This window comes from Lissotriton vulgaris, chromosome 6 (genome assembly GCF_964263255.1).
Source record: "Lissotriton vulgaris chromosome 6, aLisVul1.2, whole genome shotgun sequence".
NCBI classification, from domain to species: domain Eukaryota; kingdom Metazoa; phylum Chordata; class Amphibia; order Caudata; family Salamandridae; genus Lissotriton; species Lissotriton vulgaris.
This window is the reverse complement of record NC_141694.1, coordinates 1,028,374,048-1,028,400,959: the sequence shown is the minus strand read 5'-3', so window position 1 is coordinate 1,028,400,959 and position 26,912 is coordinate 1,028,374,048. Positions and strand designations below refer to the sequence as shown.

The window sequence follows — 26,912 nt, the reverse complement described above, 5'->3', positions numbered from 1 at the left end:
ACAGATGTAAGCACAGCTACTTCCGAGTACACAGACTGGATTGATCATGCTTGCCTCAAGCTGGCACCCCCCAAACGATGTCGGCCCACTAGGTCGGCGCCATCAGCCCCCTGGTACTCGGACGTCCTCAGAGGTGCCAAAATAGCATGCAAAAAACTAGAACGGATTTGGAGGACCAGCTATTCTGAGCCTGACAAGGAGAGACTTAAGGCCGGCCAAAGGGCCTATAAAGATGAGATCAGGCCAGCTAAGAGGGTCTATTTTACGGACCGTATTGAGAAGGCTAAAAACTCAACAAAAGAACTTTTCGATACAGTCACCAGTCTGGCCTCTCCTAAGGCGGTGATGGTCCCGCCTAATCCAGAACTCTGTGAGTCCTTAGCAAAGTTCTTTCAGAATAAAGTTCAGGTGATAGTTACCTCTCTTGAACCCCAGGTGGCCCAGAGCCTCCTTGAAACTCCCCATAGGAACACTCATGCGGGATCCACGGGGGCTTCTCTCTCGACCTTCAACCCTGTAGAGGCAGAGGAAGTAGCAAAACTGTTGCTGGCCACCAAATCAGGATCACCTTACGATCCTTGCCCCACTTCTATTGCAAAACTGGCGGCTGTTCCTATCGCGAACCAGCTGGCCGGGATTTTCAATTTAATGTTTGAGAAAGGGAACTTCCCTAAGATTTGGAAACGGGCCTCAATCAGCCCGCTCCTCAAAAAACCCTCCCTTGATATTGCGGACCCTAACAGCTATAGACCAATATCCAGGCTGCCACTGCCGGCGAAATTGGTTGAGAAAATTATGAACTCCCAACTCTGTTCCTTCTTGCGTAATTCAAAAGGTCTCGACTCAGCCCAACATGGTTTCAGAGAGGGTCACAGCACTGAGACAGCTCTGATTAAATCCACAGAGGAGATCCGGAAGGTGCTTGACGAAGGGGGCCAGGCAGTGCTGATCCTTTTCGACCTGTCAGCGGCCTTCGATACTGTCCACCATGCACTGTTGCTAGATCGGCTGGAGGGCTGCGGGGTCCGAGGCCAAGCACTCAAGCTCTTGGAGGCCTTTTTAACTGAGCGGGTACAAGTGGTGGCCATGGGGGAGTACGAATCAAGACCTTTCGAGCTCCCGGAGGGGGTCCCGCAGGGATCCTCCGTAAGCCCCACTTTATTCAACATCTACGTAGCCGCTCTCGCCCCAGTAATCAGATCCTTCGGGTTCGAGTTAACATCATACGCCGATGACACCCAGATTGTGGTCTCGGTGCTCCCGGGGACTGAGAGGGAGGTGGCAGGCAGGTTTCAGGATTGCATGTCTGCAGTCAGCTCCTGGATGGCAAAAAGCTGTTTAAAATTGAATTCATCAAAAACTGAGGTGATCATCTTTGGCCCAAGTACTAATCTTTGGAGCCCTAACTGGTGGCCCACTGATATGGGGTCTCCTCCTATCCCCGTTTCAAAGGTGAAGAATTTGGGGGTCGTTATTGACAACCTTCTCACCTTCAAACCCCAAGTCAATGCGCTGAGTTCCTCAGTACATTGCACCCTGAGAATTATCAGAAAGGTTCTACCCTACCTTCCTGAGGGCAGTAGAAAGACGGTGGTGACAGCCCTCGTTCTCTCACGCATCGACTATTGTAATAGCCTTTTTCTCAAGGCACAACAGGGGGTGCTCAACAAGCTTCAAGTTTTACAAAATGCGGCCGCCCGCCTGATTGGGGGATTGCCCAAGTTTTCCTCAGTCTCCAAGGAGTTGGATAAACTGCACTGGCTTCCGGTACGGAAGCGAATTAGGTTCAAGGCCCTCTGTATTGTCTTTAAGGCACTACATGGTCTTGGCCCAGTGTTCCTTCAAGATCTTTTTCAGTGGTACAGACCAGGTAGACAACTGAGGTCTGCCAGTCTTGGGCTGGTCAAAACCACTCGGATCAAGAGGGCACGCTGGGGTGGAAGGAGTTTTGTCAGGGGAGCTGCGACGGCGTGGAATTCCCTCCCTCTCTCCCTCAAACTCAATAAAAATCTCCTGGCATTCAGGAAAGATCTAAAGACATTGCTCTTCTCCCAATAAGTACCTAGATTTTCCGCTTCTCTGGAATTATCACTTCAGCGCCAGGACGCCGACTGGTATCGGTGCGCTCTATAAGTGTAAAAAATAAATAAATAAAAATAAAAAACTTAGCTTCACAGTGGAAATAATACTCCACCACACACAGCTACTTTTGAGTTGTTGCTTTGTTGAAAGGCTTGCATGCCTCTATGCTGGTGTTTTCCTTGGCGATGTGTGATGCTTCCAGTTGTCTGGAGTATCGGTACTCTCAAACAGTTTTTTAAGGGGCTAAAACGTTTGGTCTGTGATGTGACCAAGGGCTGCATTAATGCCAAGTGGGTGTAGGGGAAACAAGTCATATACATCTAATTGCTGAATTGAACAATGTGAAATTGGAACACCTGGGATTAATTCCGGCTTCCAAACAATACCAAACTGTCTGATTCTAATCAATTGTTTTATTTCACTTTCCCTCTTCTTTTCATTATGACATATGAAAAGGCCTTGAAATATATCACTTTAGGATCTACATATTACAAAACCTACTCCTGAGTTTGATTTACTAAACTGTGATATTGTTTACCGAGTGCACATAACAGCTGACTTGCTTCTAAATATCTATTGACTTCGTTTTCAGTGGGGGCGGGGAAAATATCTTAAAAACAGAATGCGATCCTAAAGTTAAGCGGGAGAAAACACAGCAATTTTGCATATTTGCCCCCATTGCCATCTGCAAGATTCAGAATATTGCATTCTTCCAGCACAAGTATTGCCAGAATTCAACTGGCAAAACATGTGCAATTATATAACTCAGGACTGGTGGAAATGTAGCACCCAGGGTAAAATTAAAAGCTGGGAGCAAACTCAGGTTCACAGTCAAATGACTGAACATTCTGAATGAGGTTCTTAAGAGTTGTGCCGGTGGAATTCCATTCAGCAGTTTTGGAGATATACATCCTCTGACAAATTAACAGTTATAGAAAACTAGCTGATTGTGGAAGCAGCAGCAGAATTACCAAGATTTGGTTTCAAAGATGGACTTAATTCCACTTACAGATTCTCTGCTGGCAGCCAATTTCCAAGGTGCATATGAACTGGGTCAAAAGAGATCATTGCATATGTCTTTTCTGCACTCAACAGCTTTTACCCCCTATGCTTATCCCCTTCATAAGAAAACCCAGCACAAAACATGAACAAACAACCTGTTTACAGCAGACAACAAAATAAAAAATCTATCATACAATGACCTCTAACAAGTTAAAATAACAGAAATTATATTAATTGAATTGTTAACAAAGAAATGTAACTAGCAGTCCACGTTTAAAATAAAAGCATAGTTAAAAGTAAAAGACCAATAGAAAAAACAAACCACTTATCGAGCAACTGTAATTTAGACTGTGAAAGATTTAAAACTAACAGGCCCTTATTGTGCAGCTCATTTATTACTCGTGCAAACGACTGACCTATGCCTCTAAATATATTATGTTATTTCATCTGTGCTAACATTTAGTTTAAAACTACGTGATTCTTTTGATTCATTCCTGAGGCACTAGCTAGTGTTCCTATCCTGTGCAAAGCAAAAAAAAGCGCGCCCGGACATTTCCACTGCCAGCCAAAAAAGTGCAAATGCAGATATCTGCATAACAAGGCTCAAGTAGCCAGCTTTGGTGATGACAGCTCCAGGCCGTCACTGTTAGAGACAGGGGGATGGGCTCTCCTGCATCCTAATGCACACACCTTGGTGAAGGAAGCAGGAAGCCAGGAGTAAACAGCAGCAGGTGTGACTCGCCGGAAAGGCTGAAGGATGAAGATCTCACAAAGTGTGTTTGGGACTGTGCTCACAGCTTAAACTTTAAAAAAGTATCGTTTTTAAGTGCAGCAAAATGCAGAGCAGCATTAATCCTATGCAGGCAAGAGCAGCTGATTTTGGAAGTTATACCTTAGATAAAATCTGGGGAAATCTCTTTCTCTCACTCGGCTGTAGAAAGAAAAAAACAGCGCATCAATGTAATACCCTTTGGTCAGGTTTGCATTATAGTCAAGGCAACCTACGAGTTGATGAGAGCTAAGCACCCTGTACCAATGCATGTATTAAACAGAACAGCAGAGTGACTTCACCGGCACAAGCACGGAAAGTTTAATTCTTGTTTTGTTTTATAAGGAAAACCCCTTTAAATTCATATTTTGGCTGCTAATCATAAGTTTTCCCTTGAACATTTCAGTCATCACCATCTTCTCTCTGGGTCTTATTGAGGTGGATGCGCTTCTGAAAATTAATCAACCCCCTAATTGCAAAAAGCATCAGCTATTTATAAACAAGCATTGGTCTGGCCTAAAGGGGGTAATTTGGCTTTGCCAATCGTTTTTAGCCATGTTCAAAAGGCTCAGAGTATCTCAGTGTTTTGAGACCTCGTGACAGTCTGTGGTCTCCCATTTCCTCGAAACCTATGTGCCTCTTTACATTTTCCATGTGAGTTTATCGTCTTAATTTTAACAGTTAGTGTCTTCAAGTACGCTCTTAATAGGGAAACTTCATCAACTCATTTTTTTTAATGATTTCTCAGTGCTGATTTAATTCACTCTAGCATGTGCAAATATTACCCACATTGTTGCTCCCAAATGCTCTTTGCTTATGCTATGTCAGAGCCACATGTAACAACATTTTCATTACAAACACTTAAATGTGCTAAACCTGAAATCGACCGTATTCTAAATTTTACTACTCCCCACCCTGCCCCTCTCCTGCCCTATGTCAGCGCCCAGCAGCACGCCCTATATGGGCCGCTACTGCATGGCACAGTGGTGTATAAAATAATCACGATCCTGAACTGTGCTAAATGGTAAAGAATTAAAGCACCAGGTCTACAGAGAGCCATGCCCCATTGATGTAATCAGGGGTGCTCACTGAAGAAAGACTGGTTATTGTGAGTGTAATCATTATGGTACAACTCAAAGGACAGCCAGCTGTGTCTGGAATGCAAGATTCCCCCCAGCATAAATATTAACTGAATTGCAACTGCACAAATTGAAGTCAGATAATTTTGTGAATAGTATACGTTTTACACATTGGAATATGACACAATATTCCACATGGCCTTTTGTTTGGGCTTACTTTCGTCAGATGATTTGATGCAAAGTCGAGTTAGGCTATTTTACAAGCTTTAACTTTCCCTAGATCCTAGCTGTGTTTGCACGGTCACATATTTGTAATGTCCCTTTCACTTATTATACAGGGCTTTTGGAGCAAAGCTATTTTATCGCTGTGTGTCTGCCAATTGGTGCAAAATAGCTTTGGGAAAAAAGTTGTGTTGCTACTTGAATGTTTGCTGAGCACACACATGCAGCAGTAGTTTCCATTAATAAGGGAACATAATTCAATATGCTTAATTAGAGATACTATTTTAATAACCTAAAGTAGATTGAAATGTATGGTGGTCTAGTTATGCGAAACCTCTATGTCAGCATCTATTTGTGTACAATGAACCGCATTTAATTTGCTTGAATTTTATAAACCCCCTAAACGTTTTATCTTTTCTAAGTGTGACTTGTTAGGAGGCACACCAAACTCATCTGGGTAGAAGATGGACCCGTAATAGGTAGGCCATTTACCAAAGGCAAGCATCTCAGATTCTGACATATTTAGTTTCACATTGTTAGCAACCCATAGTCAACAGCTAGTAGGCATTGGCTGCTGGCACTGGAATTAAAATCTGATGGGATTGCAAGCTTTAGATTTTTTTTAATGCGACCAGCATAAACAGTTGCTGCAGTTGAGGTCAAAGGAGGAGCTTAACTGTGGTAGATATTTTATGTTTTCTAGTACGGTAACCATGCAACTGTCACTGAAGAGCCATTGTAGCATTCAAGCCATACAGACTGACTATAGGAAAAGATAATAGTTAGGATAGTATAATTTAGTTGCAATGTGGTATGCCCAGGCCATATTATTTTGAATGTGTAGATGCTGGTATACATGTAGGTATGTCTTTTATGACAGTGCATTATCACTTAAGGGTCTGACGTTAGAGCAGACAACGTTAAGAGCCTTGAAGGTGATATGTTTTTGAAACATTATTATTTGGAGTCAAGTTTCAAAGCTTGTTGGCTTGGATAGATAATGCCTCCAAGTGGAGTTTTCGTGAATCATGGAACTTTCATTTGTAGGGATGGAAGATGCATCTATGGTGGTGGGCTGGAATATGTGCTGGAGCAATATTGGTGTGAGCCTTGCTGTGGGTTTAGGTAGATTTTGACTACTCTGGTTGAGGACACACTCTCTCCCCAGCAGCTCCGCGCCAATTTCCCTGCCACCGAAGCCTCCTCTCATCCTCCTGAGAGGGGTTCGAGACCCCTGCATGCCCGTCACCGCCGCTAAGTATATTATTTAATTCGAACTGGGCTGTTTCATTATTATTGTGTCTTGACTGCTGTGATTATTGTTGTGTCTCGCTTCTGCTTGCTTATTGTTGTGTCTTTATTGCTGAGGTGTCTCCCCGCTTCATTTCTCCCGCCGCTGTGCACCTACGTCCCACCCCCCTCCTTTGCCCATCCGGCGTCCCATCTGATCGTCCCACCATCTCCCCTTAATGGCGGATGCTGCGCGGAAGCGCAGAGGACACGAGCAGCAGGCGCGCCTCTGGGGTGCCGAAGGCGCGCCTAAGGCAAGCCTGTCTGCTCCTTTCCATGACCCGACCAAGGCCAGTGCCAGGAACAATGGATCTCCGGGACCCCACCGTTACAACTCCGCCACACTCCATGCACTCAACCCCGGAAGACACGCCGACGACCTGCATAATGCACACACCGTCGAAACTCTCACATGCATTCTTCTCAACGTGTGCTCCCTGCACTGACACTCCATAGAGATCTGGGACCGGATACACATCCTCTCGCCCAACGTCCCCTTCTTCACGGAAACCTGGACAAACGCCACTACCAGGCCTGACATTGCCACGCCCAACCCAGACGGCTACAAGATCCAGAGAAAGGACCGCCCAGGAGGAGGACTCGCCATCGCACGCAAGACTGCCCTCCAACTCTCCACATCCAGCACGAGTGACCCCCACTCCAACGCAGAACACCTCCACTTCCAGATCCAAACATTCCCCAGGACTACATGATGTGGCACCCTCATCTACAGACCGCCGGGACCTCACACCCACTCCGCAACTACCATAGTTGAGCTCGCCGCACCCCACGCCATCACCTCCATGGGCTACATCCTACTCGGGGACCTGAATTTCCAACTCGACAACAGTGACAACCCGACTCCACCACTCTCCTCGATAACTTCCCCAACCTAAGTCTGAAGCAGCTGGTCAACACGCCCACTCACAAAGCCAGAAACACCCTCGACCCAACGGGTGAGGGACAAACATCCGCTTCAGCCACACCACCCAGCCCCCTTGGACGGACCATCATTGCATCCACTTCACCTTCAGCACCACCAATGCACCCAAGCCCGCACCGCACCCACCACAAAGAAACTGGAGCAAGGTCACAGAGGAACACCTCAACACCACCCTCCTCCAAGATCCGCCCATCACCACTATCGACTCCAATGTCGCAGCCATAGAACTTCACCACTGGATCTCCCACTGCGCTGGCAAGCTTGCACCCCTCCCCGCCAAACAACGCCCTCTGAAGGCCGCCTGATTCACCACAGAACTACAAGAAGCCAGACGCTCCTGCAGACACCTAGGGAAAACTTGGCGAAACCAGAATACCACGGAAGCACAGAACAACCACAGGAGTGCCCTAAAGGAATATCACCAGCGCATAAGAGACACCAAACGGACCTTCATAAGAGACAAGATCCAGACCAATATGACCAACTCCAAGGAACTGTTCAACGTCATACAGCAGTTTACATAACCCCCCAGCGAAGCCACGGACATCACACCTTCCCAGGAACTCTGCGACGAGCTCAGCGCCTACATGCACCTGAAGATCAAGGTCCTTTACGACTACTTCAGCGAACAAATGCTGAACACCACCCCCTCAACTCCGTTGATAAGCCATCCATCATGACTTCGAACCCCACCACCGTTCAACACATCACCACGACCATGAAGAAAACCCACTCAGGAGACACTACGGACCCCTGTCCACCGCATATATACCAAATGTCCGCCGCCGCCGTCTGACCTGAAGTAGGATGGACCGTAAACGCCTCCTTCTTGTCCGGCATCTACCCAGATGACTGGAAGCGGGGGGAGGTTAAACCCCTCCTCAAGAAACCGATGGCAGACCCAACTGACCTGAAAAACTACCGTCCCATCTCTCTCCTCACCTTCTCGGCCAAAGTCACAGAGAGACATGTAAATGCCCAACTGACCGCCTTCATCGAAGAGAACTCCACCCTGGATGCCTCCCAGCCTGGATACCGCCACAACCACAGTACTGAGACCGCCCTCCTCACCACCACTGATAACATCCTCACACTACTCGACCAGGGACACAATGCAGCCCTTGTCCTTCTGGACCTCTCCACAGCCTTCGAAACCATTTCAGACCACACACCTCGCAGCCAGACTTCACGACACAGGGATACAAGGAGCCGCCCTCGACTGGATCCAATCCTTTCTCTTCGGGCCGAACCCAGCGGATCAGACTCCCTCCCTTCCTCTCCGAACCCATCGATATCAACTGCGGAGTAGCCCACTCAGCCCCAAGCTCTTCCACATCTACATAGCCCCCTTGCCACCATCGTAGGACTGCATGGGCTCAGCATTGTATCCTACGCCGATGGTAGTCTTGAGGTAGTGATGATGCAATCAGACCTGACACCATGAGTGGGCAACAATGTATTGATGTTTGGATGCCAAACAAAGCTATTGTCTTTTGTTAAGGCTGATAATAAAATGTAAACACTTTTTATCAGTTTGCATATGAATAGTATATAGCGTATTGGATTATAGAAAAGACCATTGGATCAGTGCTTCGTTATATATGTGCAGTTATTAGTCATTCATAAATAGACCAGATTGTAGGAAGTGACTGATAGTTCTTGCCAGTGAGCATGCTCAGCTATTAATGGGGATCTAAATAAATATTTTGGACACAGGGTGCCACAAACTAGGGCTAAAAGTATGTAATCTATAGGGGAACATAAATGATGACGTAGAACATATCATGAATGATGCAATATGTGAGGCCATAGCAGTGCTTGGTGGGGGGGGGGAGGTGGGGGGCGCAAGTTATAGTTAGCCCTGCTAAATATAGCTGGTGAGTTTCTATGTTTTTCTGAGTTCAAAATGTTAATGTTGTGACTGATATATTCACCTAACTATAACGTTAGTCCAGTGAATTTCTAAGTTTAAAAAAAACAAACAGATATTTTTCCCACACCTAACTATAATGTTGCTTTAACCTTTCATTTTTCAAGGAATTTCGATGTTTGAAAACAATGCGAAGTAATATTTTATTACCATGCATAAAGCCAACCCGCAGGCTCCACACTAAAGCCCCCCCCCCCCCTGGCATCTGCCTCCTTGAGCCTGTAATGTACACCACTCCACTGTATGCCACTTCACTGTATTCCAACCTCCACCACTCCACTCTACAGTATTCCACTTTACGCTACCTCACTCAACACCACTCCACTGTACGCCACTGCACTCTTTGGTATTCCTCTCTACCTCACTCAACTCTACAGTATTCCACTCCACTCTGTGCCACTGTGCTCTGTCACCTCACTTTACAAGCCACAGCTTTATGCCACTCCACTCCACTCTAAGCTATTCGATTGTATGCCACTTACTCAATGCTATTCAACTGTGCCTTCAACTTTTTGTGCCTCACTCCTTGCTTGCTGGTTGCACTAATACCGGTTGCTTGCCCAGTTTTCCCGCCTGCTGCTGCTGCTCCTGCGGCCCCTGCCAGTTTTCCAGGTCCCGCCTCCCAGCTGCGCTTCCCTCCCCTCCCCTATTTAATAGAGATATTTCCCCTTGTCATGCCGCCCCTGGAAAGGCATAATGTTTTGGTGCATTCCCAGGTTTACCAGTTTTGGTAAATCTTGTGATGCATCAAACACCATGGGAGTTGCATGGGAACATCCATGCAACGCCTTCCCAGGACAGAGTAACGCAATGCAGCAATTCGCAATTTGCGTTACTCCAGGTTTTTGGAGCCACTCAGGGCCATGCAATGTGGCTTTCCATGGCTTCAACAATCTGACTTAGAAGTTTGTGTCTTGCATGTACCATGTTGTGTGGTGCAAACGCAATGCAAGCCTATCATAAATGTGCCCCAATTGCTTTTAACAGTGCCTTCGGTGCCAGACAAAAACATTTTGCTGATCTGAGGAAGTCTCTTTATCTCCGTGAGTGACTGTCCTTATGTTCTGCAAGTTCCTATCACATCCTTGTTTCTGTAATAGTCACTACTGGTGCTGCACACATTTTATTTTGTTCAGCACCTCATATTTGACATTATTTTACAGATTGTTCAAGTACAGGAAGGGGGACCTACACAAGGCAGCACACATGGAAAATGCAAAAACGAGGGAAAAATAATGCATTTCTCCTCGTTTTGCCAAGTTAAGACCAGGTTTTCCCTAGTATTATTTTGGTGCTGCCTCCTATGTACGCTGCCCTTGTACATAGGGGGCAGCATCAAAATCAATGGGTGTTGCTGTGGAACGCCCCAAAATCCACTGCCCAAACCTTTCACACTAAAAATAGCATAAAATGGGCCCTTATTTACCAGGCAGCGTTAAGCCACGTAAAGTGGCTTAACCCTGCCTGGTAAATAAGGCTAAGCCCCTAACGCCACCACAACGTCAGAAAAAGTGATATTGTGGTGGCAATAGGGACTTGTACATATGCCCCTCTGTCAGTTATCAATCTGAAAATTCACTAATAGTCAGAAGTACTGTCCAGTCGTTGGGTGGAATCCACAGTGAGAGGTATTATTTTATAACTGGTATTGGTTGCAGAACACTTGCAGTGGTGATCCTACTGGGTTCTCAATGATCTAGCTCAGTTTGGGATTACATGGTATGAGCCGATAATTACTGGGGACTTTTCGATCTAAGTTGGGTTTTATTATCAATGATGGGAGTGTTTATTGCAAAATAAAAGGCTATTGACAACCTAAGTTGCAGAGTTAATGGAATAGGGTCACAGGGAAGTTCTATAGGTCTTTTTTTAAATAGGTGATCATGTTCTCTCTCTGGCTAGATTTCAAATCAAAAGGTTGTAAAGTGGTGTAACACTTGGTATTTCTTACAAATGTAAAATCCTTTTTTTTTTGAAGTGTGTGGTCAATGCTAACATTACTTTTTCAACATACACACACATCACTGTGGAGACTTGAATATGACGGTAATCACACATTATCACTGTGGGGACTGAAATGTCACTGTAATCACAAAATATATTTGGGAGGACTTGTTCATGAGTACAATCATGCACTATCTCTGTGTGCTATTCCTGTGCATCCCTTTAATCGCACGCTATCTCTGTGGGGACCTGGGCATGTCTATAATCACACACTATTTCTGTGGGGACCTGGGCATGTCTATAATCACACACTATCTCTGTGGGGACCTCAACATCTCTAAATTCACACACTATCACTGTGGGGACTTGGGCATGTCTATAAACACACACTATCTCTGCGAGGAACTGAGCATGTCTTTAATCATACTCTATTTCTGTGGGGACCTGGGCATGTCTGTAATCACACACATTCTCTTTGTCAACCGTGGTAATACTATAGTCACACACGATCTCTGTGGGGACCCCGACATCTCTAAATTCACACACTATCACTGTGGGGACCTGGGCATGTCTATAATCACACACTATCTCTGTGGGGACCTGGGCATGTCTATTATCACACACTATCTCTGTGGGGACCTGGGCATGTCTATAATCACACACTATCTCTGTGGGGACGTGGGCATGTCTATAATCACACACCATCTCTGTGGGGACTTGAACATTCATTTAATTACACAAAAGCTCTGTTTTGGCTTGAGCATCACTAGCTTTGCATTCTCTGTATGGGGCTTTGTGAATACTGAAAAGTAGTAAAGTTAAACTTTTGGTCTAAGTTTACATTGTTGAAACTGAAAAGTACAAAAGTTAGATTTTTTGTCTAAGTTAACCATTGTGAATCGGGCCCTATTTTAATGAGGACTTAAACACAAATATCTTTGTGCACTATCTCTGTGGGGACTTAAACATCACTATAATAACACTCTGAATTTGTAAGGGCTTAAAAAAAACTATAATACTTGAACATCACTATAAAAACATAGTATCTCTGTGGGGACTTGATCATTCAAGTAACTAAACACAAGCTCTTTTTCGACTTGAAGCACCAGGGGGGTGCCATGAGGCACAGGGTCAAGACGTATTTACATATAACTGGGTCTCAACTGGCGTGGCAAAAGTGAGCTAAAGACCGATTATGGATTGAATCCAGATCTGTGACTGGGGGTGAGTGACTGAAATGTTTCAGTACCCAGTCCATCATCTCTTTGTGTTTGTTTTGTTCGCCCTAAGTTGGGACCCAGACGTGGGTTCCTTGCTCATTTTGTCACTGGGTTCAAGCTAGCCTGGCTGATGAGGGGGTGTTATCCCAGAACCGGTCCCAGGATGCAGGTTTTCGATTCAGGTAAGACCTGGCTTGGCAGTTGGGGCTGGACTGTTCCCATGAGGCACAGGGCCAAGACTGATTTGCATATAGCTGGGGCTGAACTGGGGTTGCCAAAGTTAGCTAAAGAACGATGATGGATTCAACCCAGATCTGTGACTGGGGCTGTGTGACTGAAAGGTTTCACCACTCCGCCCATCATCTCCTTTTGTTTGCTCCAACTTGAACATAATCAGCTTCACATTCTCTTTATGGGGTTTTTGAGAATTTTGAAAAGTAGTAAAGTTAGACTTTTTGTCTAAGTTTACCTTTGTGAATCGGGCCCTATTTTAAGGAGGACTTAAACACAATCACCTTCATGCACTATCTCTGTGGGGACTTGAACATCACTATAATAACACACTATCTTTGTGGGGACTTAAACATTGCTATAATAACACACTATCTTTGTGGGGACTTGAACATCACTATAATAACACACTGTCTTTGTGGGGACTTGAACATCACTATAATAACACACCATCTCTGTGGGGACTTGAACATCTCTATGATAACACACTATCTCTGTGGGGACTTGAGCATTTCTATAATTACACACAACCTCTGAGTGGACTTGAACATCATTAGCTTCACACCCTTTATAATGGGATTCACGCTTTGAATGAACACACTACTTCACTATTTAGGTATCTCTGTGGGGACTTAAACATCTATTTTGGTAAAAATGTAAGCAACTACTCAAGCTCTGGATTCCACTTGACTATATTCCTTTGTTCCACATGTTAATTTCTTTGTGTTAGTTCCCTTATCTTCTAAGATTTTAAGCACTAATAAATAGGTTAAATGCAGTTTTAAGTGTCTTTCGTTAAGCATATGATATTTTCGGGCACATTAAGATAATCTGCCTTTAATGTATACCCTTGTTATATATGCAGCAATTCATATATGAATATAACACAATGCTGTTTGTGTATATTGTTGCTAAAATAAACATTTAGCCATGTGCCTTCGACTGTATTCAATCACAAATAGTGTTACGGACTAGGTCCCCACAAGGATGGTAGCACATAAATAAAAATGTTGTCATTTACAATGCCAATAGCTCTAACTTTTGCAAAGGCGAGACCGTTTCATTGTAAATGCTTGTTTATTTCTAGTTCCGGGATGGCCCTTTCTTCTGAAAGTTTCTGGCAGCAAGTTTCTGGTCGTACTTTGGCACTAGTCTGATATGGGGTTGGCTGCATTTTCATTCTAGGGACCTTGTGCCACACCATAGGATGCGTGAGCTTCACCTGTGATCCATTACTTCTGTTCACATTTTCCCAGGCCTAGAAGCAGCATGAAAATCCGCTTATTTTCAATGCTTCACTTTAATTTTAGCATAATTTATTTGAGCTTATACCTCTGTCTAGTGGCATCTTCACTGTACATGTTTCTACTCATCATGTATCAACTGAAATTAATATCTGTGCTTAATGGCAATGTGTACACAATGTGTAGCAATACTCGCCGGCCCGCCGAACTCTTCGGAATTTGGCGGAGTTCGGAATTCGGCGGAGTGAAACTTCTTGGGCTCCTCCCAGGTCTACTTTCAGTCCTAGAGAGCAGGCGTGATAAACGACAGATGTTGAGGAAGTGGCTCATACTTGCTGAGGCTGGAGATTCTGACAGAGGATAGGCGGGGGTTGCCATGACCTTTTCTGCCAGAGAGGCAGCTGCTAATGGTGGCAATACCTTGACAGCATTGCTCGCCCACTTATTGTTAAGCTTAATATGTATAGTGGTTCAAAAAGCAAAATAATTAATCCTCATTGAGAATAAATGATTTACTTATTTTTTTATGATACAGGTAATAGAACTAGCAACCCTGATGCTATGTTTGTGATAAATACAGAAGAAAGCCGATATCTGCGCACCCTCCAGGATAAAGATGAAGAAGAAAGCCATGATGATCTCAGTGCAGATGAAGGAGAAGGTACGGTGCATCTTCACTGTTATAATTTAAAGAAAGAACAGGCTCTTCATCTGCCAAGGCTCAAAATGTCTAATAGAATAAGTAATGTACACCATCTTAAATGTCAAAATGGGTCAAGCTTTAGAATATCACAAAGAACGATTATTTGTCCAGACTCAGAAAATGTTTAAGAAGGGTTATATGTAGCCATGTAGGTCCATAACATCAAATTTTGCAGTGTGAATCTTTCCTGGATTCACATGCTGTGCACTATTCCACCACTTAGTGTTTGGGTCTGAAATTTTCTCTTTTATCCCTTTTTTTTTTTCTTTTGAGTGTCGGCAACAATTTGGTGCTTTAAGCCCTCATGATTCACACCCTCATAATGCACCCCCATGAGGTTCTCATATGTGGTCACCATCTTCAGAATATTTTTTTCACAGCTGGGTTTAGAAGCAGGACACAATGCTCTAGAGAAGACAACAAAGACATCGAGAGGACATGTGAAAACATCAAAAAAGGCTTTTTCACTTTCGGAACTGAAGACAAGTGTCAATAGCCACAGGAAAATACCAAAGGGCACAGAGAAAATCAAAACGTAAGCATTCTCAAGGTACCCTCAACCGTGTTTGTGTGAGAATGCACACTCTGGGGTTGGTTGCTGCCCCGAGAAATGAAAAACACCCCCTTCCGATTTTGCCTGAACTGTCACCACAGATATGTCCAAAAGGACATTCATTGCCTCCCCTATGACCACTAGTTCAAAGGGTGCAATCCCTGCAAAATCATTCCTCCCAAGAACACTTAAGGGCAGAGAGAAGCAGTGTCCAGTGACAACTCTATGCATGTAGATGCTGATGGTGACCCAACATCTCATTTGAGTTAGCGGTGACGCTGAAAAAAAGCATCAAAAGAGGCTGAACATGCAAAGAAGTGCCTGTTGATCGATCAACACTTTTTCCTTCTGTATCTCGCTGTGTGCCCGCTCGCCCCCCGCCCACGCTCTTTACTGCCACTTCGTCCCCTGCGGCCCCGCCCCCCTCTGCTCCCATTCGCCGCCCCGCTCCCGCCTCCCACTCATATGAAGACCGTGCGGTGGTGAGGAGAGCGACCTTCGACCCTGTCACCAGGCAGGTTGTTCCCCCATGCCACCACACAGCCCTCCGTGTGCCCTGAGCCACTGCTGCTGCTTATACTGGTTTGTGTCTGCTTGTTCTATTTTCTGTGCTCTCTGTACTTGTAGTTAGAATTGTCATTTTGTACCCCTCAGTGCCCACTTTTTCCTTCTGTATCCCGCTGTGTGCCCGCTCGCCCCACACTCTTTCCTGCCGATGCGTCCCCTGCGGCCTGCCCCCCTCTGCTCCCATTCGCCACCCCGCTCCTGCCTCCCAGCTGCTCCTTCCTCCCACTCCCCCTCATATGGAGGCCGTGCGGTGGTGAGGAGAGCGACCTTTGACCCTGTCACCAGGCAGGTTGCCCACCCTACGCCACCACACAGCAATCCTGTGTGCCCTGAGCCACTGCTGCCGCTTATACTGGTTTGTGCCTGCTTGTTCTTTTTTCTGTACTTGTAGTTAGAATTGTTGTTTTGTACCCCTCTGTGCCTACTTTTTCCTTCTGTATCCCGCTATGGACCCGCTCGCCCCCGCCCATGCTCTTTCCCGCCGCTGCGTCCCCTGCAGCCCAGCTCCCCTCTGCTCCCGCTCCCGCCTCCCAGCTGCTCCTCCCTCCCACTCCCCCTCATATGGAGGCCGCGAAGCGGGCGCGCCTAAGGCAAGCCCGTCTGCGCCCGTCCGCGCCTGGACCCCGCCCTGTCCAAACCAGTTCAGAAGCACTCTGTTTACCAGACTTCTCCTTTCTTTTCACAGTGCAGGGCAGGCACATCAGACGCCCCACAGGAGGCGGAGCCAGCATTGTGGAAAGTAAGTACAGTCCTGGAGCAATTTGTTTACAGGACTCCTTCTCTTCTTTCAGTGTGCAGGGCAGAGACATCAGCCGCTCCCAGGGGGTGGAGCCAGCATTGTGGAAGGCAGGCACAGCCCTATTCAAGTGCAACTCCTCCCTCCCATCTAGATGCAGATCTCTCTATTCACCACTGGGTGACTCAGCCTATCTCTGGGAATCCCCCAGCCTTGTCACTCACAAAACCGGACAAAGGAATACACAACCTAGCAGAGGCCGGTTTGAATGGTTAGACAAGCAAATACCTACTTTCTAAAAGTGGTATTTGCAAACATAGAATATTAAAATAAACTTCACTAAAAATGTATTTTATTATTCTAAATCCAGGCATACTAAACTCGAATTTCTACCATGTTCCCTGAGTCTGTTAGGATTATAAACATGTAATAATCTAAAAGCCCATTCTGGCCTAAGGAGAACAGGTAGCCTTGCAATAGTGAAAAACGAAAATGGCTGTAATTCACTAGTAGGAAATGCCACACACATCAGGGCTTGTCCTACCTTATCCTTACAATGCACCCTGCTCTTGGTCCTACCATAGGGATGACTGATATGAAGAAAATGGGAAGGTTTAGGGACTGGCAAGTGGGTGCACTTGCCCAGTCAGCATGACAGTACTAGACTGCTCGCAGGCTCTGCAATGGCAGATCTTAGACACACTTTACAAGGCTGCTTATGTGGGTGGCACAACCAGTGCTGCAAGCCCACCAGCTCGATTTGGATTACACGCCCTGGGCACACTCAGTGCACTGTACTAGGGCCTGACAGGTAAACCAAACATCAAATCATGGAATCACTAATCCATACATCAATTTACAATAGGGAGCGCTTGCACTGTGGCACTGGACAGCAGTGGCACAGTGCCCAAAGCATCTAACACCAGCAAAAACACATGAGGCAACAGCAAAAATGGAAGAGAGACCCACGCCAATGGTGCCAGGTCTAACACGTGTCCCCTCCAACTGAAATGTGGGGAGAACTACCCTAACTCCTGGGAGTTCTCATCACTAAGGCGGAAAAATCTGGACAGACCATCAGCAATGGCGTGTTCTGTACCAGGGCGGTGTTCCACCGTAAAGTCCATACCCTGTAGTTGAAATAGACCACCTCAACAGCTTTGGATTCTCACCCCTCAACTGCATCAACCATCTGAGGGATCAGTGGTCTGTTTGAACCCCGAAGTGAGTCCCAAACAGGTATGGTCTCAACTTCTTCAGTGCCCAGACCACAGCAAATGCTTCATGCTCAATAGCACTCCACCTCTGTTCCTGTGGAATTAACCTTCTACTGATAAAGGCTACAGGTTGATCTAGGCCCTCCTCATTCACCTGTGATAGAACAGCCCCCACACAATGCTCTGAAGCGTCTGTCTGAACAATAAACTCACTTGAAAAGTCGGGTGCCCGGAGCACAGGCGCTGTGTACATGGCAGCTTTCAGGGCATCAAAAGCTTTCTGACAGGTGTCAGTCCAGATCACCTTCTTGGGCTGCTTCCTGGAAGTCAGCTCTGTCAATGGTGCAACAATGTTGCCACACCCCTTGACAAACCTCCTGTAGTACCCTGTGAGACCTAAGAAGGCTCTCACCTCTGTCTGTGTTTTGGGCCGTTCCCAAGCCAGGATGGTTTCAATCTCGGGTTGTAGGGGCGCCACCTGGCCGCTCCCAACTTCGTCTCCCAAGTACACCATGGAATCTGGCACTTACTCGCCTTGATCGTGAGGCCTGCCTTCCGCAGCGCCATCAACACTTCCCAGAGGTGGCGCAGATGTTCCTCCCAACTGGCACTGAACACTGCAATGTCATCCAGGTAGGAGGCACTGAATTCCTTCAGTCCAACCAACACCTGGTTGACCAACCTCTGAAAGTTGGCAGGGGCATTCTTCATCCCAAAGGGCATAACACGGAACTGGAAATGCCCATCTGGTGTGGAGAATGCTGAACTCTCCTTTGCCCCATCAGTCAAGGCGATCTGTCAGTACCCAGACGCTAAGTCAAACGTGCTGAGGTACTGTGCAGCCCCTAGCCGATCAATGAGCTCATCAGCTCTGGGGATGGGGTGCGTGTCAGTCTTCTTGACTGAATTGAGCCCTTTGTAGTCCACACAGAACCGGAGTTTGTGTTTGGCGGCTCTGCAGCCTTCGGGACCAAGACCACTGGGCTGGCCCAAGGACTGCTAGATGACTCAATCACTCCTAGCGCCTGCATCTTTGAGACCTCCTCTTTGATGCAAGTCCTCACCCTGTCAGTTACCCTGTAAGTTTTATGCTTCAAAGGTAAGCTGTCTACTGTGTCCACATCATGGACGCACCACTCTGTGACACCAGGAACCAGTGAGAACAGATCAGAAAACAGTCATTCTGTTGCTCATGGGTCAGGGTGGAAGAGAGGTTAACACCATCCATTGACTTATCTTGCTCTGAGGCTGACAGGAGGTCAGGAAGAGGCTCAGTCTCCTCCTCCATCCCAGCATCTGTTGCCAAGAGCATGCCCACTTCAGACCTCTCTAAGTGGGGCTTAAGGCGGTTGACATGTAGGACCCTCAAGGGGTTCCGAGGAGACCGCAAGTCCACCAAGTAAGTAACTGAACTCTTGTGCTCCACAACCTCAAATGGACCGGTCTACTTATCCTGGAGCACGCAAGGCTCCACTGGGGCCATGACCCACACTTTCTGGCCAGGTTGAAGCTCTACCAGAGTGGCATTCTGGTCATACCAGTGCTTCATCTCCTCCTGGCTGGCTTCCAGATTCACCTCAGCGAGTTGCCTGAAACGCCTAGTCTGGTTCCTGAAGGCCAGCATGTAGCTTAAGGTTTCCTGGGAGATTGCTCCCATCCTTCTTTAACCAAACTCAGAGGTCCTCTGACTGGGTGTCCATAGAGAAGCTCAAAGGGACTGAACCCTAGAGATTTCTGTGGCACCTCACGGTATGTAAACAACAGGCATGGTAAGAGGACGTCCCACTTATGCCTCATAGGTTCCTCAAGACCCGTAATCATGCCTTTTAGGGTTCGGTTGAACCTTTCAACCAACCCATATCCTTGGGGGTGGTAAGGAGAGGTGAACTTGTAAGTCACACCACACTCCTGCCACAGGGACTTCATATACTTGGAAATGAAGTTGGTTCCCTGGTCAGACACTACCTCGCGAGGTAATCCCACTCTGGAGAAAATTCCCATCAGTGCTCGTCCCACCACGGGGGCCGTCACTGTCCTCAGAGGTAAGGCTTCCGGGTACCGGGTGGCATGGTCCACCAAGACCAGGATGAACCTGTTGCCCATGGCTGTCTTGCGGTCCAGTGGCCCCACAATGTCAATCCCCACCCGCTCAAAGGGGGTACTGACCACAGGGAATGGCTGAAGGGGAGCCGTGTGCTTCCTCCCACTCTTTCCACTTGCCTGGCAAGTCTGACAAGTTCTGCAATGAGTATCTGAACTCTTGCACATTTGGGGCCAATGAAAGTGGGCAACAAGCCTTTCAAAGGTCTTGTCCTGCCCCAAATGTCCTGCTAATGGCACATCATGAGCCAGCCCCAGTAGGAAGGCTCTGAACTTCTGAGGTACCACCAGCAAATGGGCTGACCCAGGTTCAGCAACCTTAGGCTCACTATACAGGAGACCATTCTCCCAGTAAATCAAGTGTGATCCTGACTGATCACCTGCTGCCTGGCTTGCAGACTGTTACCGCAAGCCCACAAGAAAAGGGAATTCTCTCTGCTCCTTGCAGAATTCTTCCCTGGAGGGGCCTCCTTCTTCCTGCCAATGGGTCAGCTCAGGCAGGTCCCCCAGTTCAACTTCTTGCTCACCAGTAGACTCCAGGGCACCCCCCTCAGGGTCTACCTCCTCCTGGGCCGTGAGAACTTCGGGCCGGTTTCCCGCGCCCCCGCCACTTCTCTGTTCGTCAGGTTCCTGGGCCTCCCTTTCAGGCTCCTGGTCCTCCTGAGAACCCCTACTGGCTGACATTGACCGGGTGGTCACGCACGCCCAGTCAGGCAGTCCAACCATCTTCAAGTGAGTTGTTTTCTTCACCTTTTCCCAAGGGGAGCTCTCCAAATCGTTCCCCAACAAACAGTCAACAGGCATGGCAGGCCTCACAGCTACCTGAAGAGTACCAGAGACCCCACCCCACTCAAAGTGAACCTGAGTCATTGGACAATGACTCTCTGTGTTGTCAGCGGCAACAACTCGGCAGAATGCATGTGGAATGATCTGCTCTTGAGACACCAGGTGACACTTGACAGCTGTCACACTGGCTCTTGTATCTCTAAGAGCCTCCACCTTTTGGCCATTGATGGTCACTCGCTGCTCATATTTCTTAGTGTTCCTGGGCAGCTAAGCTTCTGAGACCATCTCACTGTCTCCTAACGAGACTAGGGTCATCTGTGCGGGACCCCACCCACTTAAGACACCAATCTCCTCCCCCAAGGCTACACTAGCCATCTGCCTGGGCGGAGCACCAGTGGGTGCTTGTTTACCAAACAGGCAGCACCAGGTATCATTCGCCTTATAACCCAGGTCACCACACTTGTAACACTTTAGGGGCCCCTGAGGAACAGGGCTACCTGTCGGGCCCCTTGCTTTCTCTCAGGGGGAGTCTGGGAGACTTTCCCTTGGGGACTAATTTGGGGCCCCTTGCGCAACTCCTTCTGTTTACCCTTGTCCCCCCCACTCTTCTGCTGGGGACCCTGCCCACCTTTGGCTGAGTCGCCCATGTGACCCTTGTGGACCCGGGTGCTCACCCAGCTGTCCGCCTCCTCAGCAAGCTTCCTAGGGTTAGTCTGCTTGCTATCTATCAGATGCTGGTGCAGCTCTGGAAAACAATTATCAGACAAGTGCTCCCATGCAATCAAATCAGAGACCTTGAAAATCATTAACCTTGCTGCCCTTTACCCAACCATCTAATGCTCTGAAAAAGAAAGTGACATATTCAACCCAAGTACTGTTTTCTAACTTTTTGCATTTCCTGAACCTCTGCCTATAGAGCTCAGGTGTCAAACCATATCTAGACATCAATACATCTTTCATGTGGCTGTATGAATTGTGGACTTCAGAAGGCAAGTCTAACAATGTGTCCCGCCCCTCACTAAGGAACCTTCCCACAACCCCGCTCCCCAATCTCTCTCAGGGACCCGGTGGGAAGGCATGGCTACCTCATAGGCTCTGAACCACTGACCAATATCATCATATTTAGGTCTCGCACCTGCGACACAGGGCGAAGCCCTGTCGCAGCGAGACCTATAGTCGGTGAGTCTGCTTTCAAGGGCTTAAAGGGGGACAGGAGATGGGCACGCGCACGCTGCAGGCCGGACTGGGGCACGCGCAGGCTGCAGACCAGATCGGACTGGATATGTGGACGCGCGTGCCATGCGCATCTCCTGTCTCCCTTTAAGCCCTTGAAAGCACTTTCACTTTCCATGCACTGGCGCGCCCCACTCACCGGGCTGCTGGGCAATGCGACACCACCAAAAGACATTCCGCCTCTCTACTTTCACCCGGGCCCCCTCCTGGGACCCGGGACTTCTCTTGATTTCCACTGCTACCCCTGGGCTCTTCCTCCCTCAATGGGAGCCCTGCATGAACAAGGAACACCTGCCTCTTCCGGCCGCGTCACAGGCCCCGCCCATGTCACGGGCAAGGATGCCTAACTTCCTGGTATCGCCCCCGCCCGCAACAGTGATTTTGTGCTTGTTTTTCTAGCTTGCGCACGCCTTACATTGCTGTCCAACCTGATTCCAAGGGCACTGGCAAGCAGCCACTTCCCTGGCTCAGAGGGACACGCATACCTGCGTCATCTACATTCTCCTCGCAGCTGTTCAAAGTTGTTGGCATGTCCCGCGAGAAGTGAGCATTTAACTCCCGGAGCAAAAAAAATGGTTTTCTCTCCAAAGCTTCGTGCTACCCTGATGGCCGCAAGTTACAAGATGGTAAAGTGAAGAATCTCTATAAGGTCCGGCACTTGTTTCTATTGAGATTACCAGTGCTATTGTGTGACAACCAACCGTACTTAAACTCGTTTGTGCAGCGGCTTAGACTACTCAGACCCACAAGATGGAGTTTCAAGTTGTCGAGCAATTGTAATGTCTATTGTCTTACGAGCGGCCTGTGGTTCCACATTAAGTAAGATGCATGAATACAGATAATGTTCAAAACTCCGACATACAAACACAGGCAGTAAAAAGTTTAACTGCGTTTAGCTTTGCAAGGAGATTAGCCTTTCTACTTAGGAAGTACCAGGGCCACGCCGCATGCAAAAACGGGAGCAGCTGCCCCCATCAGCACACATGCCAACCCTGCCCCACCCAGACAACCAGAGGTGAGGCTTGGTACTCAGGAATATTGCTGAGATTGCCGCAGTTGTGGGAGGGTGGGGGAAGACGGGCTGTTTTAGTCGCTGCAGTCGACGGAGCACCAGAGGCTGCCCACTAGACGCAGCTTCCCCATGATGCATTTGACTATGGCAGCTCCCATCATGATCACACGGGACTGCATTCTCGTGAAATCCACTGCTGCTGCCCCCCCATGTGACTGCGGACACCCTGTGGCACATACAAACTGAGGTAACCATTTGTTTGGGATTGGCTATGGATGCCAGGAGAGGCGTTGGTGTAATCCAGTGAGGTTGTTCTGGGGAGTTAGAGGCATGGGGGTGACTGAGGTTGTGGTTCGGAGTTAATTGATATTATTCGAAGCACTGGGTGTATTCCTGCCATGCAACCCTTTCCCTATGCTGACATCCCCACTGTCAGACTGGCATATCAAAACTCGTTCTGCCTGCCTCAGCGTTATATTAAAAATGGCTTGATCTCCCCCTTGAATATCCACCTGGGACGGGTAATAAATAAAATGTTTGGAAGCTAAAATTGGCATCTCAGTAATCTTTTATTTATCTTCATTACAGAAGGGGTTTGTGCCTGTGAGCCTTCGCCTTCACTTTGGTAAACATCATTTGAGCCGCCTATGGATCGAATGTTCAAATATTAATAAACCTAATGCTAAGAATGTGGCCTAACGGATAGGGCTGTCGAACTCAGAGCTGAGGAACCGGGTTTGAGTCTCTGCAGGGGCGCTCAACATTCTGTGATTCTGGGCAAATCACTTACTCTCTGCCTAAAAAAAAAGAATGTGACCGTCTTTAACGTAACTGGTGCTCATGTAAAGTGCTCTGATACCTCCGGGTAAAGTAAGCGCTCTTTTAAAAAAAATTTTTTTTAAATGCTAACAATAACATCTGGTGTCAGCCTGCAGGCTGTACCTACTGTCACTTCTCTGCTCTTCTGTTCCTCCTCCTCTTCTCTCCCGAGATCTTTGTTCTGTGCCCCTGCTTCTCACATCCCTTCTCTCCCACACTTTCGGGTCAGTTTAATAATGCTTTGTCGCCGCTTTACAGCTCACGGTCTAATTTACACTGTGCAAAGCCCACTTTTGCTGTGCTTTCTATGCTTCTCTGTCTGCCCATTACAATCTCCAGCCAGTACTTTCTGACCTACCACTTAGTCATTAATCTGTGTTAGGATTTTTTCTCACTGTTGACTGCTATCCTTTTAGGGTGTTGATCTTGATAAAAGCCTGTTCTGGCCATAGTGTTATTCAGACTACTGACCTTCACGCCATCCACAGATGTTATACTCAGAGCCATGTTTTACACCGTCTCCCTCCCGCCTTTCTTCTCCCTCCCCTTTCTTCCCCTCCTCCTATCTCTCTCCTCTTTCATGCTCTGTCCCCATTTTTATTTTTATGTCTTTTCATTCCCTTTTACGATTTCTCTTCAGCCCCCTCGTGCTCCATTTTTATTCCTCTTTCCTTCTTTCTGCCTTGCTGTCCCCTCCCTTCTTCTCCCACTAACACATCATATTTCTCTATTTTCTCTCCTCCTCTCAACATTCTGCCTTCCACTCATTTCTGTTGTTCTCTGTCTCTCTCACTAACGTCCCTTTACACCCATTTACAGGCTCCCCTCTCTCCTTTGTTCGCCGTGTCATTGCATTTTCTTCTTTATCTCTTCATCTTATTCTATCTTTCGCCATCACTCTATCTATCTATCGCCTTCACTCTATCGCCCTCACTCTATCTATCGCCCTCACTCTATCTATCGCCCTCACTCTATCTATCGCCCTACCTCACTCTATCTATCGCTCGCCCTCCCTCTATCTATCGCTCGCCCTCCATCCCTCTGTCTATCGCCCTCCCTCTGTCTATCGCACTCACTCTATCTATCTATCGCACTCACTCTATCTATCTATTGCATCACCACAGCATCACTCAGCATCACCACAGCATCACTATGCGCTACCACAGGATCACTGAATGCCACAGCATCACTCAGCGCCACCACAGCATCAATCTGTGCTACCATTCAACAACAACTGCTTCAAATATATTCTCTTATTGTTTCAAGCTTTATTACAAATGTCACAAAAAGATGTTAATATTTCACTTCTGTTCTTGGATTTTGGTCACAATAAAATACAATGAACATAATCTTCACAAAAGTTATTTACAAAAGTTTAAGCTATTGCCATTATAAATTAAAATAACTTTTATTTAAGTATTCATTATTAAAAAATATTAAAAGTCATTGTTATTTGTAATATCAATACATCTAAGTCACGTAAATACAAAACATGTTGCATTACAAATGCTCTAGGTGTCACATTTGCAAAAGTTAAAAGTATTGGCATTGTAAATGACAAAGCTATTAATTTCGCTATTTTCTAAACCAACACATAAATAAAAAAATGGTAATTTACAATACCAACAGCTCAAACTTTCCTAATGCGAGACCTATTGCATTTCAAATGCGTGTTGTAAAACTTTTTCACCACATCCTTGGGAATATACGCTCTACTTTCTGTATGTACCAATGGTATGCTACCACCAGAGGGAATAACTTCTAAACTTTTGGTTTTAAACTCCAACTCCCTCAAAACTTTTTCATGCTCAAACTGCATTTTCTTTTCCTCAATATCTAATCTTCTATTTTTCTAATTCCAGTTGCCTATTCACCTTGAACTTGGTCATCTCCATTTCATGCCTTCTTGGTCTCTCTCTGTCCTCCAACTCCTCTGGAGACAGACTTTTGTTAGAAGCACTGCTACATGCGGGGGACGGTACTCTCCTTCCTCCTGAGCCCACTGGCCCTTCCTGTTGCACAACTGCCATGTCGTCCTCCTCAACCTCAGGAGTTTTCCTTGCTACTACCCAGGCCCTCAGCGCCTTGTAGAATTCCTCCTTCACTCTGAACCCAGAGGTGGAAACATTGAACTTTTTGCAGAAGTTCTTAAGCTGTGAGACTTTGTAGCTTTTCAATTTCTCTTCTTCCCATTCAAGATCAACAGGGGCTACGGATTCTGCTCTCTCTACTACAACTGAATCAGGCATCTTTCAAAAATAGAAAAAATCCAAAAAGGTATTACCAAAAAGTATGTTGTATCGTTATGGTCTGCACTCACTAAGTAGTGTTCACCAGTCACTGTACATGAGTCACAAATGCAAATCCAGAATCCTCACCGCTGACCACCAATGTTAGATTTGGGGATCTCTAGTTGGCACAGGTAGGTACTTGTGACAAATAGGGACCCTCTCCTCTAGTCAGAATAAGGAGATTACACACCCAAAATAACCCCGCTCACCCTCTTGGTAGCTTGGCACGAGCAGAAGGGCTTTACTTCAGAGGCGTTGTAAGTTAAGCAGTTGTGACCACATACAGTAACCCATTGACAACACTACAAATGGACACCACACAGGGTTTATATAAAAAATAAGTAGACTTTATATAGAGTTACCACAAGACCATAAATGACAAAAATACACACTATGATTACTTTAAGATGGAAGTTTTAAGCTTAGTTCAGTTCAGTTCTTAGATGCGACACTTTGCGTCAATGTACCTTAAGTTGCGTTGCGCTTCCACGACAAGCAATGTCGCAGCGATGGGAAATGCGGCAAAGTTCAGATACAAAGAAATAAAGACGTGAAGATCTTCCAGATGCGGCACACTTCTTGGGGATGCAAGAAGGTCTCGGGTCGATGCGTGGACTGCAGCGGCAACACCCTTATGATGCGACGGCAACAGCTCCAGTGGCGACGCCCTTCTCCCACGATGCGTGAAGCTTCCGCTCGATGCGACAACTACAGCGGCGATATCCAAGATGAGACGGCAGCAGCTCCGTCAGCGGCGCGCTTCTCGGGGATGTGAGGTGCTCTTGGTCGATGCGGTGCAATGTGACAGTTCCAGCGGCGACACCCTCCTTCGGAGTTGTGACGGCAGGCACAGCGATGGCAACACACTCCGACCTTGTTGCAAGATTCTTCTCCTGATGCGGTGCAGTGCGACAGCTACAGTGGTGACACCCTCCTTCG

The 26,912-nt window shown here is 46.9% G+C and overlaps 1 protein-coding gene across 1 annotated transcript in view; it reads left to right on the top strand.

Annotated features, from left to right (window-relative positions):
* LOC147708370 (uncharacterized) overlaps nucleotides 1-26,912 on the top strand; it is a 727,732-nt gene that overhangs the window by 463,499 nt on the left and 237,321 nt on the right. The window contains exon 4 of the mRNA XM_086927094.1: nucleotides 14,492-14,617. Within this exon, the coding sequence (XP_086783220.1) occupies nucleotides 14,492-14,617 (126 nt within the window). The remainder of the gene's footprint in view (nucleotides 1-14,491; nucleotides 14,618-26,912) is intronic.